Consider the following 17,199-nt stretch of genomic DNA (forward strand, 5'->3'; position numbering starts at 1 on the left):
CTTGCCATTACAAGGAGAAATCATGTAATTATGGGGAATTATCTTGTCAAAGTAATATGCAGCACAATGCAGTCCCTTTGTGTAGCAGCTTTACAGCTCAGTCGCACTCTTGAGAGAAAAAAAGGGCAAAAATACACAAAGTCGTCTGCATTTTCTGAACTGATTACTGCACATTTTGCCCCGAGGAAGTTAATATCATATAATAAATGTTATATTCAAAATGATTTTCAATTAAACTGCCAGTTAGACCACTTTGTGTCGAAGAATTAGTAGACAGCAGAATCAAATCAAACAGAGTCCGCTTATACATAAATACATCATAATTTATTTGACACACATGGACAGCCAACACCACAACATCACCTCGTCTCACATGACATCTTCATCTTCATCTTCTCCTCATAATAAAGTAATCTCAACTGAACAAGAAAAGCAAACAGATGAGAAGATAGAGGCTTTATACGGACAGAATCTAACCAGCAGTCTGTGTAAACGTCTGTGGGAGATGGACACACACTCGCCACGGTGACGCTGATGACAGTTACACCGTGGACGTCTGAAGACGCATTAGACACAGACTTAAATTAATACAAAAAACGTAACAGAACATCAGTCAAATAGGTCCTTGTCTTACCCTGAGCTCTTCTTACAGCCTTTCTGACATCAGCTTGAATCAGAATATTACCAGGAAGTGTCTAACACACACACACCGGCTTCACAGTACTATGCTTCCAGTTTGGACGGGCTCTGTCGTACCGAGCTTTAAGGCCACCGTGTTCGTGGGACTTCTCTGAACCTGGCCCTAGGTGCGTGCTGTGTGTGTGTGTGTGTGTGTGTGTGTGTGTGTGTGTGTGTGTGTGTGTGTGTGTGTGTAAGTGTGCGCACGTGTGCATGTGTACACACAGTTGGTATTCCAGGTACCAAAGCTCATAAAGGGGGTGGTTGGTTCAAGGGGTCGTTCGGTGGAAAGTCTCCGGAGGGTCCCATCTCTCTCCCCAGTCGCTCCCACTCGCTGGCCCCGCCTCTCTAGCTCCAGACCAACGCTTTGGAGTGAGACGAGTTGAGCTGCACATGTTCGTAGTTCTCTCCGTTCCCCTAAAATCAAAAACACAAACAATATTCGGCACATTCACTAATCTCAACATCATCTTTTTCAACAGCCTACGTTTTGTCAAAGCACTCTGAATCATTTTTGATTATTTGAAAAGGTGCCATATTAATAAAGTTTGATTGACTGTTTTTTTTTTCTTTTTTTTTTAATCAGAGTGAGATATTCTTACTGTAAAAGTGCCACTCACTTTGGATGCTATGGCTTTGAGTTTGCCAAGCAGAGAGGGTTTTGTGTACACGACTTCATCCTCCATGTCTGCCTCGTTCTCTCCCTCCATCACGGCACAGCTGTCAGCTCCTGGCAGCTCGCACTCCTTATTGGCAGACATCACCAGGCGGGAGTACTTGTACTCCAACCTAGCGGAGAGACGAGCGAAGGGAATCAATACAGCAGGAAGAAAAACAAGAAGCGGAAAGATGTTGCCCACATGAATATTGACAAAAATGATGTGATGTGACAAGGAGAGAATGGCAGGAGGGATCAGACGGCAGCAGCTCGGAGGAGAGGCAGAGCTAAAGTAAGAATGACAGAAAGCTGACGGGAGCGCCCGGGGAGAGTGTGCAGGAGGAAGAGGACTCCGCCGTAATGATGATTTGCACAATGTTTTCTGCATTATTTGGACGCATCTGAAATATCATCCAGCAGAGGAACCATTGACTGACTAGCTTCACCCAGTGTTGACGGTGCAACAGGTGATTTCTGGCATCTTTGCAGTCTTCTTTAATATCATGTTGTTCTACGGCCCTCCAGACTGCTGTATTTCACCACAGTGCCTGAGAGCCTCCATCATTTTTAAAATGACTTCCAATGGATTAAAATACTGAGCTTTGAATAACAGATGCTTTAAGCTGTCATCAATAACCGGAACCTGAAATAAATACACATCATAACATTTCAGCATGTCTCCACTCAGTCTCCACTTAAAGCCCATTTAGAAAAATGTCTCCGCTGACTGTTTATAATCTTATGTATGCTGTTATTTTGTGTTGTGATTGAGATCCTGACCCACCATGCATCATGAAAAGAGACAAAGACATTGAGTTTTTTTTGTTTGTTTTTTTTACTTCTTCTACTTGAAATCACATCAAGTTTTCCGGCTCTCGGTTCATGAGTGGGATGCTGTTTATTTTCCGGGGAGAAGTTCACTGTAGACTCAGCTGGGAGGGCTTTACTGGCTTGTGGTGACTTTCCCACATAAATGTTGTGATTTTTTTTTGTTACACCTTGTTAGCTACCAAAGACAATAACTACAACAACACAATCATGGAAGGCTACAAAGACAAGGCGAGTTAAAGATTTATGCTTGAACCTGCATCAAATAACTAAAATCGGTATACAGGGAGAGCTGCCTGGAGGACAGGGGACTTTTTCAATTCAGCATTATTTTTCTTCTTCTCATGTCTTATTGTGAAGGACTCTACCTACTGCCACATTACAGCTGGACTGCTTTCTTTGTGGGTTTAAGTGTGAGACATGTATCTTAATTTGAACATCTTTTATTTTGAGTGGGATCTGTTTTGTCACATTGTAAACGGAGACAAATGTGGTGGATCACATTGTCATTACAGAATCGGACCGAGTTACTTTCTCCTCTTTTCGGTGGACTGAGATCCAATTCATCAAATCAAGCTTGTTTATCAAGTGAAGCCAACATATGTCACGTTTGGTATTAAATCAAAGAGAAAGTTGGGAGTAGGGAAAGAGCCGGGAGAGGAAAGAAAGGTTGAAAAGGGAATCATACCTTTTGTTCTTCTTCCAGAAGTAGCAGGTGAGGGAGATGAGCAGCACTGCGGTAAACGTTCCCAGTCCTCCGCCCAGTCTCACCCAGTACTCCATCCCCTCGCACGGCAACGTTTTCTTCTCGGGCAAGGTCACGCCTCCAATACACAGCTTCGGCTCGGTCCACACATACAGCAGGTCCTGAGGGGCGAACACACGCGAGCACACACACACACACACACACACACACGAAGCATGAAATAAGAATTATACAGAGAATTGTTTCTTTAGAAATCCCCCGCGTACACAGTGCGGTTTGACGGCATTTGGAGAGAGGAGTTTTTGAAATTGTTTTGGATTTACTCAGCATTTCAAAGTGAAACAAAGACTGTCAAGCTTTAATGGTGTGTGTGCGTCAAAACCCTTTTTCCTTTTTAATGCTTGGGGAGTATAATTCTTACAGTCCGTTGGATGTGGGTGTAAACAAGCCCACAGATTAGAGCTCAGCCAGCACATTGTTTCATTGCCAATCCAATCCATCCCAGTGCTTATGGAATATCTATCACACACCTGCTGTCCGCCCTTGCAGGCTCCCTCTATCTGATGGTAGTCCCTCTCTGTGCATGTAGGACAAGCTCCCGCGCTCTCCCAGAGGAAATGGAAAGTGCAGCCGTCACATGTTCCTGCAGGGCACCGGCTGTAATGGCCAAGCACAAGCTGTCAGGTCTACATCCGCATCAACAACACAGATAAACAGGTTTGTCATGTGATATGAGACAGGCGACTGGGGAAAGTGACAGACATGAGAGTACCTGGGAACTGAGAGATCTCCTTTCGTGCTCTTTACCGGGTTACAGCGGAGTGTCACCACTGCGCTCCGACCCAAGACGCAAGATGAGGTCTCGTCCAAGGACCTTTGAAAACAAAGTGAGCAAGAAAGAACCTTAGAGCGATCCTCTTTTTTTTTTTTACCTTTTGTGGGGAGAATCTCTGAAATTATAGAGGTACCTGTAGTAGAAGTTGATGTCGGGGACTTTCTTGGAGGTCTGAGGCCACAGCTCTGGTCCCGCCTTGATTCCGTCGAGTGTATTCTCCACTGTCACTCCTGTTAATCACACACAAAGACAGACTGATTCAATACGTCTGAGATTTTCTTTTTCTTCACTTCCTTTAAAAGACGAACATGACCGGACCTTTTTCTTTTTTTCCATCTTACAAAAAGCATCGACTGCGGTAAGAAACACGCTGTGCACAATGCAGCGCCGCTACGTTCGCTCACCGAGGAATGTGTCAGCCAGGTTAATGGATTGCGAGGAGAGCGCCGTGTGGAAGCCTCGTCCGCTCGCCGGGATTATTGTTGACTGACAGATGAAGGTCTTGACGGAGTTGGCTCCCTCACCTTTCTCTCTCTGGGAGTCGGTGACGGATAGGTCAGTTACATTGTCGGTGCACATGGCCAGCTGACCCTTTGATAAAGAACGAGAGCAAACAGAAAAAAGGCGTTGCAATTCATCCACATAAACTTTTAAAAGGGCAGTATTTTTCTGCTTGTGTGTGTGTGTGTGTGTGTGTGTGTGTGTGTGTGTGTGTGTGTGTGTGTGTGTGTGTGTGTGTTTTCATCTCTTCCCACCTGTCCCCCACACAGGCTGATGTTGAACTGGTGGAAGTACTTGGTTCCTTTGGAGGTGAAACTCGGACCGTTCATCAGCGATCCCACTGACCCGAGGAGGCTGAAGTCAAAAGTCAGAGTGGCGTTGCCTTCGGTGTGGGTGAAGTGACAGTCGCTGTAACATAATCTGTGATCCTGTAAAAAAAAAAAAAAAAACACATATAAAACATTTTTAAAAAGTTTGGCAAACACAGTTATAAGAGTAGCTCCATTTCCTATCACAACACCTACAAACCTTATCGCTCCTGCTGGCGGGCCCGCAAGGTTTGCAGGCGTCTGGGGCCGGCGTGGCGTGAGAGACGAGGTACGTGTTGCGTGGACACTCCGTGCACTGGCTGGTGCGCGTGTCTATGTAGTGTCCGGGGGGGCACGGCACGCAGGTGGAGCTGGAGGGTTGGGTGCTGAGGGCGCAGGCCCGGCACTCTGAGGACACCCCGTCCACAGCGTTACTCACCGAGATGGAGTAGAGCCGCGCCACGTCGTTGACTCTCCAACGAACCTGGGAGAAGGCCAGAGAGAGACGAACCTGTCGTTATTAAGGCTTTAAATAATTATTCCTTTATCTATTACTACCAAGTTGCTTTTATATTGCATCTAATATTATCTAATGCTCTTTCCCATTTCTGTTTATTTCTCATATGAAGCACTTGGTGTCTGTACTCTCTTTTTTCTTCGTGTACTAAAGCAGATCAACTCTAAAACATGAGTGTGTCACAACATACACGACTGGTGTTTGATACAAAACGTAGGTGCAAGTTAATGATTTAAGCTTCACCTCGACCCTCTGCCACTGAAGTTGGAGGCATCAGGACTGAATGCCCTACCTCAACAAAAACACTGCATATTCTCTGTTCACTGTTCATGCTTTGTGTAAGGTAATGAGTAAGCACAGTGATGAAGTAGTCTGTTTGATCTGTGGTTCGGTTTAAACACCACCTCAGGAATAATCTTTAATACCTAACAGAAGGGGAGTGCTCAGTGTACCAAGTGTGGAGCAGATGCTCAGGTCCAAAGGCTGTTTGTTGAGCTTGCTCAGTGAGGCATTCTGGAGATATTGGACGTTTTTCAAACCTTTTCTTGTTTCTGGGCATAAGACAACGAAGATGAATATGTGGATATGCAACAGCATACACTAAAAGTGGTTTAAACCTATAGAGACATACGCTTGTCTTCCTTCTGCTGATTTTGGGTTTCTTATGTTGAATCATGTGCTTAATAATAATGATTATTTCACTTACAGAGGTGAAAGAAGTACTCCGTCACTAACAACATTACTTTAAAATATATCTAAATTATATTTAAAATATGGAAGTATTACCAGCTATATGTGCTACACATTCTGCAGAATGGCTCCTTTAAGATGTAACATTATTATAAGATATCATATCCTTCTGTTTTGGTCATTAACAAACACATGTGAGAACATTTCAAAGTTGTAGTTCGACAATGTGGAGCCTGTTTTAGGTATTTTGTATAGGACTGGCTGGATTAGTAAGACTGTGCCACATCCTATTTTTTTATGTAAAAAGTATCTTTATGTGTCATATAAAGGTAGCCCATGTAGAAGTGTTGACCTCATACTCACATCTGATGGTTGGTTCGTCCTCTGGAAAGCCCACGTGTAGGAAACGGAGGCGTTCTTTGTCATGACGTGCGTGTACGACTGCCTCGCTTTCGCTCCCTCCCACGACTCCACCACTGTCGTGCTTTTCCTGTTTACATCCTAAAAATAAACACATTCACTTCATTCAGCTCACCTTTGACACGTAAATGTAGCAGCAAAGATTTGTGGGGAGCTAGTCTCACCATCATGAAGTAGAGCTCGCAGTCAGCTGTGCACACGGTTTCAAACTCAAAAGTGATGCGGCCAAACTCAGTCGCAGAGTGGCTCGACACGGACGTGGGGAGCCTGGCAGGAGATGCAAAAAGGGGAAATTAGTCATGACGAAAATAATCGATGGACACCGAAATCACAGCAGACTGTACTTACTTGAAGCCAGGAATATGGATGTTGAGGATGAGGTAATCATTATCTGAGCTTCCCGCTCCGCTCTGGATGTGATCGCCTGCCACCTCCCAGCCTATAAAGGACAGGACGAATTCACATCACATTCACACTGGGTCAGTGGACTTTTAAAAAGAAAAAAAGAAAATAATTAAAACAACACAGAATGTAAAGAAGTTGACACGTTCTTTTACAAGAAGCAACAGGGCGAGAAAACCAAGGTAAAGACAGATAGCAGTATATGGATATACAGAACACCCACCATTCATACTGTCACATTTAGAGTTGCCCACATTGAAGCAGGACGTCTTCATGTTTGCAGGAAGAACATTCCACCATTTATACTCGTAACCCAAAGTGGGCTCAGTGCCTGCCGGACACTTCCTACACGCTGCAGGAAGAAAATACAGCGAAAAACACGATTAGGAAAATAAAAGTCACTGAAAGAAAAAAAGAAAAGCCAGTGATGAATCTGAATAAACAAAGCTCTCAGTACGTTTCATCCCATCGGAAAAGGTCCCAGGTGGGCACGGTGAGCAGGTGGCTGTGTCGTTGTTATAGAAACCAGGGTTACAGGGGGGGCAGGGCTCTCGCTCGCCACTCGGAGGCAGCGGCTCAGCTCCGGTCACGCCCTCCAGGCAGATCTTAGGCTCGATCCACTTATACATGACCTGCGTCTAAAACCACACAGAGATGGAGACGGGATGATGGAACAGAACTGTGACTGCAGAACGGGTCTGCTCTGGGTGTTTTATAAACCTGGTTGCGGCCCCTCCGTCTCTCACCTTGCCCTCGTGGTCACACGCCGTGTGGATCTGGAAATAGTCCTTCTTGGAACACGGAGGTTTGTCCTTACACGCCGCTGATCCCTCGGCTACGGGAACGGGTGGACAGAAAATGGCACAATTAAACTACATTTGCCAAAGAAACACAGCTGCAGACAACTTTAATAAATAATACGGTTTTGCAAAGACAGTGCATGAAAGAATCCAAACGTAATACAGAGCTGTTTAGTTGAAATAAAATACAGTGGAGCAGAGGATGATGGGTGATGCAAGATGCGAATGCAGACGGGAAATAATAGAAAGACTAACGTGCTCTTAAAGAAGGCCACTTTGGCAGGAGACTGCTAAAAACACAGCTGTAAAGCAAAAAGGTCATTCAATATGCATAAAGAGCTGTACTGAATTAAATATGTAATGTGTTCTGAATAATCGAGGCTCCTCTCAGTCTCTTCTCAGTGGCTTCACCAAACAGGAGACAGTTTCGGAAGCAAATAGGAGAGGATGAAGGAGGAAGTCACTTTATTAAACCATGTTAAGATATCACAAATTGACGAAAGCCAGATTTGTGTTAATATACTCGAGAACATCAGCTCTCTTCTATTGACTTTAGTCTATTAGCCTCTCAGCTGGGTATAGTCGTACACACATGCTGCAGTGTATTCGTGTGAACGCCTGTCGAGAAACACCCCAAAATAGATCAACGAGCACTTTACTTCTGTCCCCAGAAAAGGCAGATTAGAAAACAAATTCGGGAGAAAGTAAGCCATATAAGAGCTTTACGAAAAACACAGTGAGCACGGCATTATCTGAAAAAAAAATACTGCGACTCCCTTGCGACACACGATCCCGCCGCACCGAACTAACAAGCATGTTTCTCCGTCTAAAGTTTGACTAACGTGGCTGAAAATAGGACAAGCTCTCATTCTACCCCTCTGCTGTGTTCTGCGCTCCTGTGAGCGGCACCGATGACAATTATGCCACACTGAGCACTGCCACTGCACTTTCATTGTGTCGCTCCACCGACTCAAAATACCGTGGGATTTGAAACGCTTGAATTTGTACCGCTGTTAGTTTTTTTTACCTGCAAACTGAGTGGTGGTGTTGCAGGGGGTGCAGGAGCTGGCACCGCGGCCAGAGTAGGTGTCCGGAGGACAGGGGTCGCATGTGGAGGAGCCCGGGGAGTGGCTGAACGTCCCTGGCTTACAGGGGAAACACTCCGAGGTGTAGGCGACTCCTGGTAGAAGGAAGTGACAGAAAGAGAATGAAGAAGGAGGATGAAAACATGATAAGCGTACTGATAAGATGAGCGCAGAACGGAGCGAAGAAAGGGAAGTCGCTCCTGACCTTCTATTTGAACATTTTTCAGCAGAACAGGCTTCACCACTTTGGTCCCCATCAGGACTCCACCTGTCCTCCAGTACAGGATGTTGGTGCCAGATTTCAGGTTCACCTAGAATACACAAAATATCATGTGTTTTCAGTCAAGCCGAAAGACAACATTTCAACATGCCTTTCTTCAGAGCTGTGGGAAGTAAACGTCCAGAATGTGTGCAAAAACAACACATATAAATTATATATCACCTCGCGTGTGTGTTTATAGAAAGATATTCATAAAACCTGTGCAGAAAATAATTGTTGTAAAGTGAGTAATCAGCTGGGGAAGCTTCACGTTCATATCTATTTTGACCCTGTGCACCTTTAGTGTCTTATTCTGTATCTAAAATGTACGGAAGTCATTATATCGTTAAATGCTGTTTTCTCCAAGTGTGTATTTTTTTGGTCACCGTACATAAAACTTACCAGTTTCAATCCTTTCTATATCCTGCAGGTTTTAACAGAGGGCTTGTTTCGTTTATCCATAACAGCCTGATTAATACAACATTTTATTCTTAATTCTTTTCTGTTACAGCTGTATATTCAGATTTAAGAGGCGATAAAAAAGATAACATAATTCCCTCAGTAGAAACTCTAGATAATGAGTCATTTGAATACTTTCATACTAATCATAACATTTCAAAAAAGGTTGTAATACAAATGTATCATCTTAATGTAGGTAATTAACTGGGAAAGTTTCCTGGTGACATCCATTAGTTCAGTTTTACCCTATTCATCTTTTTCAGTCTCCTCTTAACACAAAGAGCTGCAAAATTAATATTCTCAAATTCATAATAAGCAATAATGTCATACATGCAGGGTTGTCAAATGCAGGGTAGAATAATGTTATATGACTTAATTAATATGACTGGATAACTACAATTAAAAATATTGTAGAAACATTTTCTTGGATTTCTTTTCAAATTTAATCTGTCTGACTGAAACTGACGACAAAGTCCCACATTTTAGTCCTCACAAATACTTATTTCATTAAACCTTTATTAAACCATACGCTACAGAAGGGGAAAAAAAAACACTTCATGTTCTTCAGGAGATCCACTTACTGAATCAACCCTCCGCCCAACATTACAGCTAATTGCAATTTAACAGCGACTGGAAAAATACTGGAGACAACAATAAGTGATGCCAGCCGCTCTCTGTGGACTAACAGGCTTCCTGTTTGTATCCACCCACTTCTCGCTGCTCGGCCCGAGCTCAACACATTTATTTCGGAGGGCCGAGCCCGGCTGCCAAAGATCTGTCCTCTGAAGCTACTGTTTATCTGAAGCGCTCACCGTGTGGGTCGCCCATTCGCCGTGGTTGGTCAGCTTGAGCCACTTTGCGTCGGCCGACTGATCCATCTCCTGACACTGGTCGTTCTGGATCTAAAAACACACACAAAGGATCAAACTAAGGTATATACAGTATAACTACAGTATTAACTTACATACACATGTTCACTGGGAGAAAGAAAGAAAACACCTTCTCACAAAATAATGACTCAATACAATCTTAACCTTTCCAACAAAACCTGCCTTCAATTAAGCACCAGTTAAGAGACTCATCGTCTGACTTGCCATGGCAGCAAAAAAGCACAGGTGCAGCTAATAATCTTTCTTATGGGGTCTGCTCTGTGTCAGTATCCCAGCAGTGAGACAACACGCACAATACACTGAAACCGATGTACCCACGTGGAATGCGAACAGTATACTTGTCTTTTAACAGATTCTTAACACAAAGAGGTCTTTCCTGGAGCCATCGGGTGTCATGTGAGGCAAATGTCAGCTCACGGCAGACAATGGAAGAGGTGTTGCTTCACTGAGGAAACAGTTTTACAGAGAAACTGCCCCTAAGGTAAATCAGTGCTCTTAATAGAGGTAGAATATCGGTTGTAAGACAACAGTAAGATGACAGTCTGACTTGTGCACATGCACTCTGGAGATTTCTCTAGCTAGATGTAGCATGTTTGCATTAGCATTGTGACTATTACGTGTTCGGGCATTGATGTGGAGTGAGAGGACAAACTGATGCCCTCTCCAGGGTGTCTAAGGCATCTTTCTGATTGTGTATATACACTCGCGCAGCATCCACTTAAACAGATCGATAGACAAATAGAAGTAAGACGATGAAAGCTGACAAAACTCACGAAGAACTCGAACAGAAGGTTCTTGTCTGGATACTGGTACTCAAAGCTGACAGAGCCCTGCTTCTTCAGGTGGACGGCGTAGATGAGAGAGACCGTGCACTCGTCCCTGTTGGACTCCAGGTAGTTTCCCTGAGGCACCCAGGACGAACTGCAGGGAAAAAGAGGCTCAATTAAGTTTTACACTTAAACTCCAGCTTTCAGGTGTTTTTGGTTTTGTTTGGGGTTTTTGTGCAATTCAGCTCTCACACCTGTTGCAGGTGAGCCTGTCGTCTCCGCGGGGGCTGTTTTCCAGCGAGGTTGCCAGGCTACTAAATCCAGCAGGCATGGAATCCCATTGGTCGAAGCGGACGCCGCTGCCGAGGGAGTAGCTCCCCGCCGCGCACTGGGTGCACTCCTGAGCCGACATCTCCAGGAACTCCCCGGCGTCGCACGAGAAGGCTGGAGGCACAGAGGGATGGGGGGAAAAAAGGGGGGAGAATATTGAATAAGTCCTATCCTGAAACTCCTTTGCATTTCTCTGCAAAAATAACACACACGAAGTGATTTTGCACACGGATGAAGATGCTGCTGCATTCAGTCTCATGTAGCTGCGATGAGGCAGCTTAATCCGAACATCCTGTTACACACTGCGCTTTTCTTCCCCCCCACCACCACTGAGCCATCGCGTCTTCTGCAGCTGCCAGTGTTTTGACAGCGTGAGCCTTTTCTGCATACCTGATCTGGTCATATGCCATTGTGGTGCTTCGTCATGCTTCAAAGCAAAGAATGCAAAAAAAACAAATCAAAAAAAAAAAGGTGCGTGTGTGGGTTTGAAATGTGTAGTGCGTGTCATGTGGGGATGAGCAGCTCACAGGTGTAATTTGAGGATAGTTTTGTTGTGGCACTCAATTTCATGGTGACAGCTTGATTAAATGAGCCTCTTGCATTGTATTAGGTCGAATCGCGGATAGCACGATCATTAAGATGTCAGATAGTTTGCCCAGTTGCTACAAGGAAACGCATGTCTGATGTTCTTCCACCGAATTTGAACAGGAAGAAGGGAAAAAAAAACAAAAAGACATTTAGTGTTTTATTCAATGATCTATTGTTTCAAGAACCGCTTCTGTTCCATGCAGTTTATATATGTGCAAAGCATCCACATTAGAAAGCCTTAGTCAGCCATTATTATGCACCCCGAGCGTTATTATCTTCTACAAAGATCTCACCAGTGACAATCTCAATCTAGCCACTAGTGAAGCGGTCTAACGACAGTATTGGTCAAACCTGTTCCAGGGAAGTCTAACAAGGAAAAAACTTGTATGACTATTTTGTAGAAAATTCAGGACGGGGTTTCACACAATTAAAGTCTTTCTTCCTGGCTCCACTGAGATGAGACTGAGATGAGACAGAGACAATGTTTGTGAGTGCTGACAAACCTCATCCAAACACAATCAAGGTGTTAACGCTCCCTCTGACTCATCTTTTACTTAGATCTGATTCCATGGAAGAAAAATCACAAGCACTGACAAGTGCTAATTATCAAAAACATGAGAAAGCCCCAACTCTGCAAATGTCCTGTCTTATTCTGATGATTGTTTTTTAGGAATTTAACATATGGCCTATTTTTACATATATCACCTTTAACAGAAATCTAACACGTAATTAGAAAAGATGCATTTTTGTTAAAAAGAAAACATGGTCTACCCACGATTCCTTGTGCAATCATCTGAGCATGCTAACTTCGCTAACCATTGGCTAAATCGATCCATAACAGAAAACTAGTCAGTTCACTACAAATGACTGAAACCTATTGGTCTGCAATTTGTAATATTAGCACTCCATGTGTAGAGACATTGTTGTTAGCCACAGTGGATTGTTTTTCTACATATCAGGCAGGAGACTCTGACATACCCTCCACCTCCAAACCACTGGAGAAAAAAAAAAATGTAAGGCTAACGTGGCTAACATTAGCTATACCACAACTGCTACAGACTTGTTTATACATGGCCATACACGTTACTGTAGGCACAGTTTAAACTGCAACAGAATGTTTTAAAATAAACGTATGTAGTATGCTTTTATTGTTGTTTTTTTACAGTTTGTTGTCTCTCTATCAGCTGAGGGGTCCTTGGCCTCAAAAGACCCCAGGATAAATCAGTTAAATAATCTATTTGAGTAATTTCTTAAAAACTCTCTGATTCCAGTTTCTTAAATGTGAATGTATCTTTGGGTTTGTGGATGAAACAAGACATCTGAGGACATCATCCTGGACTTTGGGAATCACTGATAAGCATTTCCCACCATTTTCGGACATTTTTATAGACCAAATAACTAATCAATATATTGAAAAGATTATCCAGCAGCAGAGCAGCTGTGGCTTCACTTGGTCTTTGAGTGGAGTAAATCCAAACAGGTTGTGGTGGTGGGATTTCCAGGCTCCTGAGTGTGTGTATCTCACTACTAAGAAGGTGAGATACACACACACGCACACACACACACACACACACACACACACACACATCAACTTTCACTCAGTCACACTTATACTTACTGCACTCAGTGCCGCGTACAGGTTCTGGTAGTCCAGTGCAGGCCCCGGGGCTGTGTGGGATGGCCACTCTCCACCGGGATCCAGTGCTGTCACACTCTGTGTACTCATAGTAGTAGTCCGCCTGCCAGTTACACACACACACACACACACACACACACACACACACATAGGCATAAGAAATCGGTCACCACAACCCAAACAATGGGCAGAAGTAGGCCAGAGGCTGGTCAGTAAACATCACACCACAAGTGCCACCACCCAAATCAAAGCCCTGAGTCATCGCATTCTGGGTGAGTCTTTTACAAATCAGAGCTACTGCATTAGCAGCCAGCGCTGAAATTAACCTCCACATCCAGCTGCTCAGCCTCACAAAACATGTCCGCCTGTTATCTCTCGAGTCACAGCCACTCTTCTGCCCTGGATACACAACATACCATCTCCACGGCGATGGGAACCATGGGGGGGCCAGTAAAACAGGCGGGGGCGTCTCACCAGCAGCTTTTTTTTCACATTTTCAGGATGAACACTGATGTTGATGTTACAGTTTTTAAAATGTGGAGTCTGGAGTGAAAAGCCTTTAGCTTCTCGCCTCCACCACCATCTCTGTGTCTACAGAGGAGGGTGGCCTAATTTCCGACAGTTTACATAATGTTGCTCCTTGAGCCAAACCAGATTTTGACACCACGGCGAATGCATGCAAGGGCTGTTGTGAGTGGGACTGATTTTCCCTGCTGTCAGTCAGTCGTGCCTGTGGGTCCTGTGATCGAGGGAAAGTGTCGTTGTTAACCAAAGTCATCGACGCAGATGCCTGAAAACGTGACAAACCTGCTGAGAAAAGTAATCTGAACTCGTCATATCTTGAGCTGTGGTGAATCACTGACGTGGCAGAATTTCAACACTCATCTTGCCCTATTATTCTTCAGCAGGATGCATTTCCCCCAGACTGAATGACTGAATCCAAGTTATCAGCTCTGGTGTCGCACGCAGCCATCCAAGATCAGCAGCACAGTCATTTAGCACCATTATGGCCTTAAACCGAAGGGAGCGGCTGTAATCTCTCTGCCAGTGTGAGAGCACAGATTGGGACAGCAACTTGGGAGGAATGTTTGCTCCTCTATCATGGAACTTGTCTGAGCTGCCAGTCAGGACCCCGAAGGAGGTGTTGAGCTGAGCCAGACCAGAAGGGAAGGAAGAGGGCCAGTCCATGCAGGAAGCTGATAACAGAACCCTGCACACAACAACACTGAGTGGTGAAGTTCAACACACACCAGAGCCTCAGCACACATTCTCCATGCATGCAGTTCAAACTTGATCTCTTCATCTTTTTTTTTTTTTTTTGCACAGTGGCACTCTATTTCCCACCTCCTGCAAGATGACGGCAAAGGGGAATGATTTTATTTATATATTTATTTATTTATTTATTAAGAATCATCACACCCGGAAATGTGTCATCAATATTTAATCGTATCTGAGTAGTACTGGATTACTCTCCCCCACCACCACCACTCACTGTCAGCGACCACAGCAGCTACAATCAGTCCGTTCATGTGATTTTTCTCTCCTCCTTCTGATTGCTCCGACGAGCTCTTATCGATCTGCTGTGGCATCTCTCACCTCGCTACACTGCCGCTGTCCTTTTGCCCCGTCAATCAGCCCGAGCGCGCAGAGGATGAGAGCGCGACTGGCGACGAACCAAGCCGAGGACCGCATTGTGGATCATCGAGGGGGGGAGAGAGGGAGATAAAAAATAAAAAATAAAAAAAGAAAGAAAGAAAAGGCCTCGATCCAGGAGAGATAATCGTCTCATAAAAAAGCTGTGATCAGTGGTTGTTCGGCTACGAATCTACACCTGCTCGTGTCGCTCCTTGTCGGCAGATTGTAACCCTCACCACCTGCGATTATCCTCAGACTGTGCGCTCCGGGGCTGCTGCCTCATCACGATCAAGCCTGGCGGCGTTAGATTGAGTTTCCGCTTCGTGTTTTCAAAGTAAAGCTCGCACGGCGCACACATTGAGGAGGAATCGTTCGCTAGGTTATTTTTCCACTCGCGTTGTTTCCCGTGGTTGCGCTATAGTTGTTTTAATATACAAAACATTCATCGCCGTGTATTTGTTTGCCTTTATTGTCCCCGTCATGATGATTGCCGGTTTTATTTTGAAGGGAGAACAAGATAACATCCGGTGTTTTCTGCTGACTTGGCGCAGCTCTCCGTGCGTGTCCCTTTAACCACCGGCTCTGACGCTCCGGTGACGTCGCTCAGGGAAAAAAATAACAGTGTTTGGTTATGTTGGAGCCAGCTTGACAAAACAATACACAAATAAATACGTACAATAAAGGCTTCAGTCTTCAAACTGCATGTGTTTAGATGAGCTGGAATATTATAAAATTAAGACTAATTTACAGTTTCTGTTGAGGTCACTGCTGCAGGTTTGGTTTTTATGTGAGCACAGACATTTTTGAAATGCCCCAGCTGCGTTTTTTCCTGACCCTGAACGCAGCCTCGGGTAGATGGACTACACTGCTCTTAAATCATGACCATTGTAGTCCACATCACTGACCGCCAGAGGGAGCCAGAGCTCCATAGTCATCATCACCCCTGCAGGATGGGTCACACATGGCTGCTGCTATGTGTCGCTCATCTGCCTATAATGAGATGTTTGGATTTTGGATTTCAGTGCCAAAACTGAATGATGCTTTTTTTTTTTTTTCCAAAGGCACACATGTCCTCTGGAGACTGTGAAGGTTTGGCTTTGGACCTGGTGCTGTGGCCTGGTAGAGAGAAGGGTCAGCTGTATTTTGGAGAAGAGATTCAAACTCAGAATGTTAATATTTTACATTTTAATGAGGCAATAATACAAACTCAGAGTTTATCTATTTTTTCCATAGCTGAATAAACAAGCTGTTGTCAGGAAATTTAGGTCCCCAGAACACTGTTTGAAGCTATAAAGGTGGCAGGGTCCACCACATGTAAACAAAGTTAAACAGAATGAAACTGTGTTGTCCTTTAACGCCACTGTGTTTATTCAGTTTATTCAGTTATGAAAAGGAAAATAGTTTGTTTCTTTAGTTTGTTTAAACATAAAAACAACGGTCAATGTCAAAGTCGATCCTAGAGCAGCACTTATGAATGTTCTTATTAAATATCCATTCTTCTTGTAAATCATGATCAGTCATTTGAAATACGCCCCTAAAAATTCATATACTGCACTCAGTCTTTGTCTTACCTGTAAAAAGATCCTGAGGTAATGAAACAGCAAAGTGTTGTAGCTACAGTCTTCTTCTTGTCTTCTTGTTGAGAAAATCTAAATCAAATTTTATTTTTTATTTCATCCTATCTGTATATAATCCTATGAATGTCTGGATTTTTAAGGTGTTGTTTTAGATCTGTAATTGAAAATATTTCAAGGAATCATCAGGTAATATGTTGTGAGGTTTAACCTGTTGAGGTGGCTTGATATATTCAGTATTGTAAGAATTATTTCAATCTATATTTAGAATTATAAACTCTCATACAATATAATCTAGTCTTAATAGACAGCTAACCACAGGAAGTGCTGCCAATGCTCAGAAAAACCATGACAGAGCGCAACCACTGCACTTACTGCAATGGAAGTGACTGTGCTTTGGCTTTGTAGGTCAGAGCAGCTGTGTTGACAAGGCTTAATCCATCATTACACAGGTAGAGAGAAATAAGGCCACACAAGAATTATACAAAAGAATGCGCAACTGTGGATCTCTGAGGAGACATGCACATTATTCAGCACACGCTTGCTGCAATCCTTGTGTCATCATCATCTGACACCCTGATGACGGGACACCACTGCTCTATTTCTTAGAGAAAACCTATAAAATCCTGTGCA

At 43.9% G+C, this 17,199-nt stretch overlaps 1 protein-coding gene across 1 annotated transcript; it reads right to left on the reverse strand.

Annotated features, from left to right (window-relative positions):
* Positions 1–302: 302 nt before the first annotated feature.
* On the reverse strand, positions 303–15,258 carry elapor2a (endosome-lysosome associated apoptosis and autophagy regulator family member 2a). The gene is made up of 22 exons (XM_037108274.1): positions 14,954–15,258; positions 13,340–13,460; positions 11,058–11,247; positions 10,810–10,957; positions 9,959–10,048; positions 8,634–8,739; positions 8,371–8,523; positions 7,290–7,378; positions 7,001–7,181; positions 6,767–6,895; positions 6,490–6,580; positions 6,306–6,408; positions 6,085–6,222; positions 4,735–4,998; positions 4,461–4,634; positions 4,110–4,296; positions 3,839–3,935; positions 3,643–3,744; positions 3,401–3,527; positions 2,853–3,031; positions 1,299–1,467; positions 303–1,095 (listed from the first exon to the last, which is right to left on the reverse strand). The coding sequence occupies exons 1-22, from the start codon at positions 15,047–15,049 to the stop codon at positions 1,027–1,029; spliced, it is 3,003 nt and encodes a 1,000-aa protein (XP_036964169.1). The 5' UTR covers positions 15,050–15,258; the 3' UTR covers positions 303–1,026.
* Positions 15,259–17,199: the final 1,941 nt, after the last annotated feature.

The sequence above is a fragment of the Acanthopagrus latus genome, chromosome 8, assembly GCF_904848185.1.
Source record: "Acanthopagrus latus isolate v.2019 chromosome 8, fAcaLat1.1, whole genome shotgun sequence".
Taxonomy (NCBI): domain Eukaryota; kingdom Metazoa; phylum Chordata; class Actinopteri; order Spariformes; family Sparidae; genus Acanthopagrus; species Acanthopagrus latus.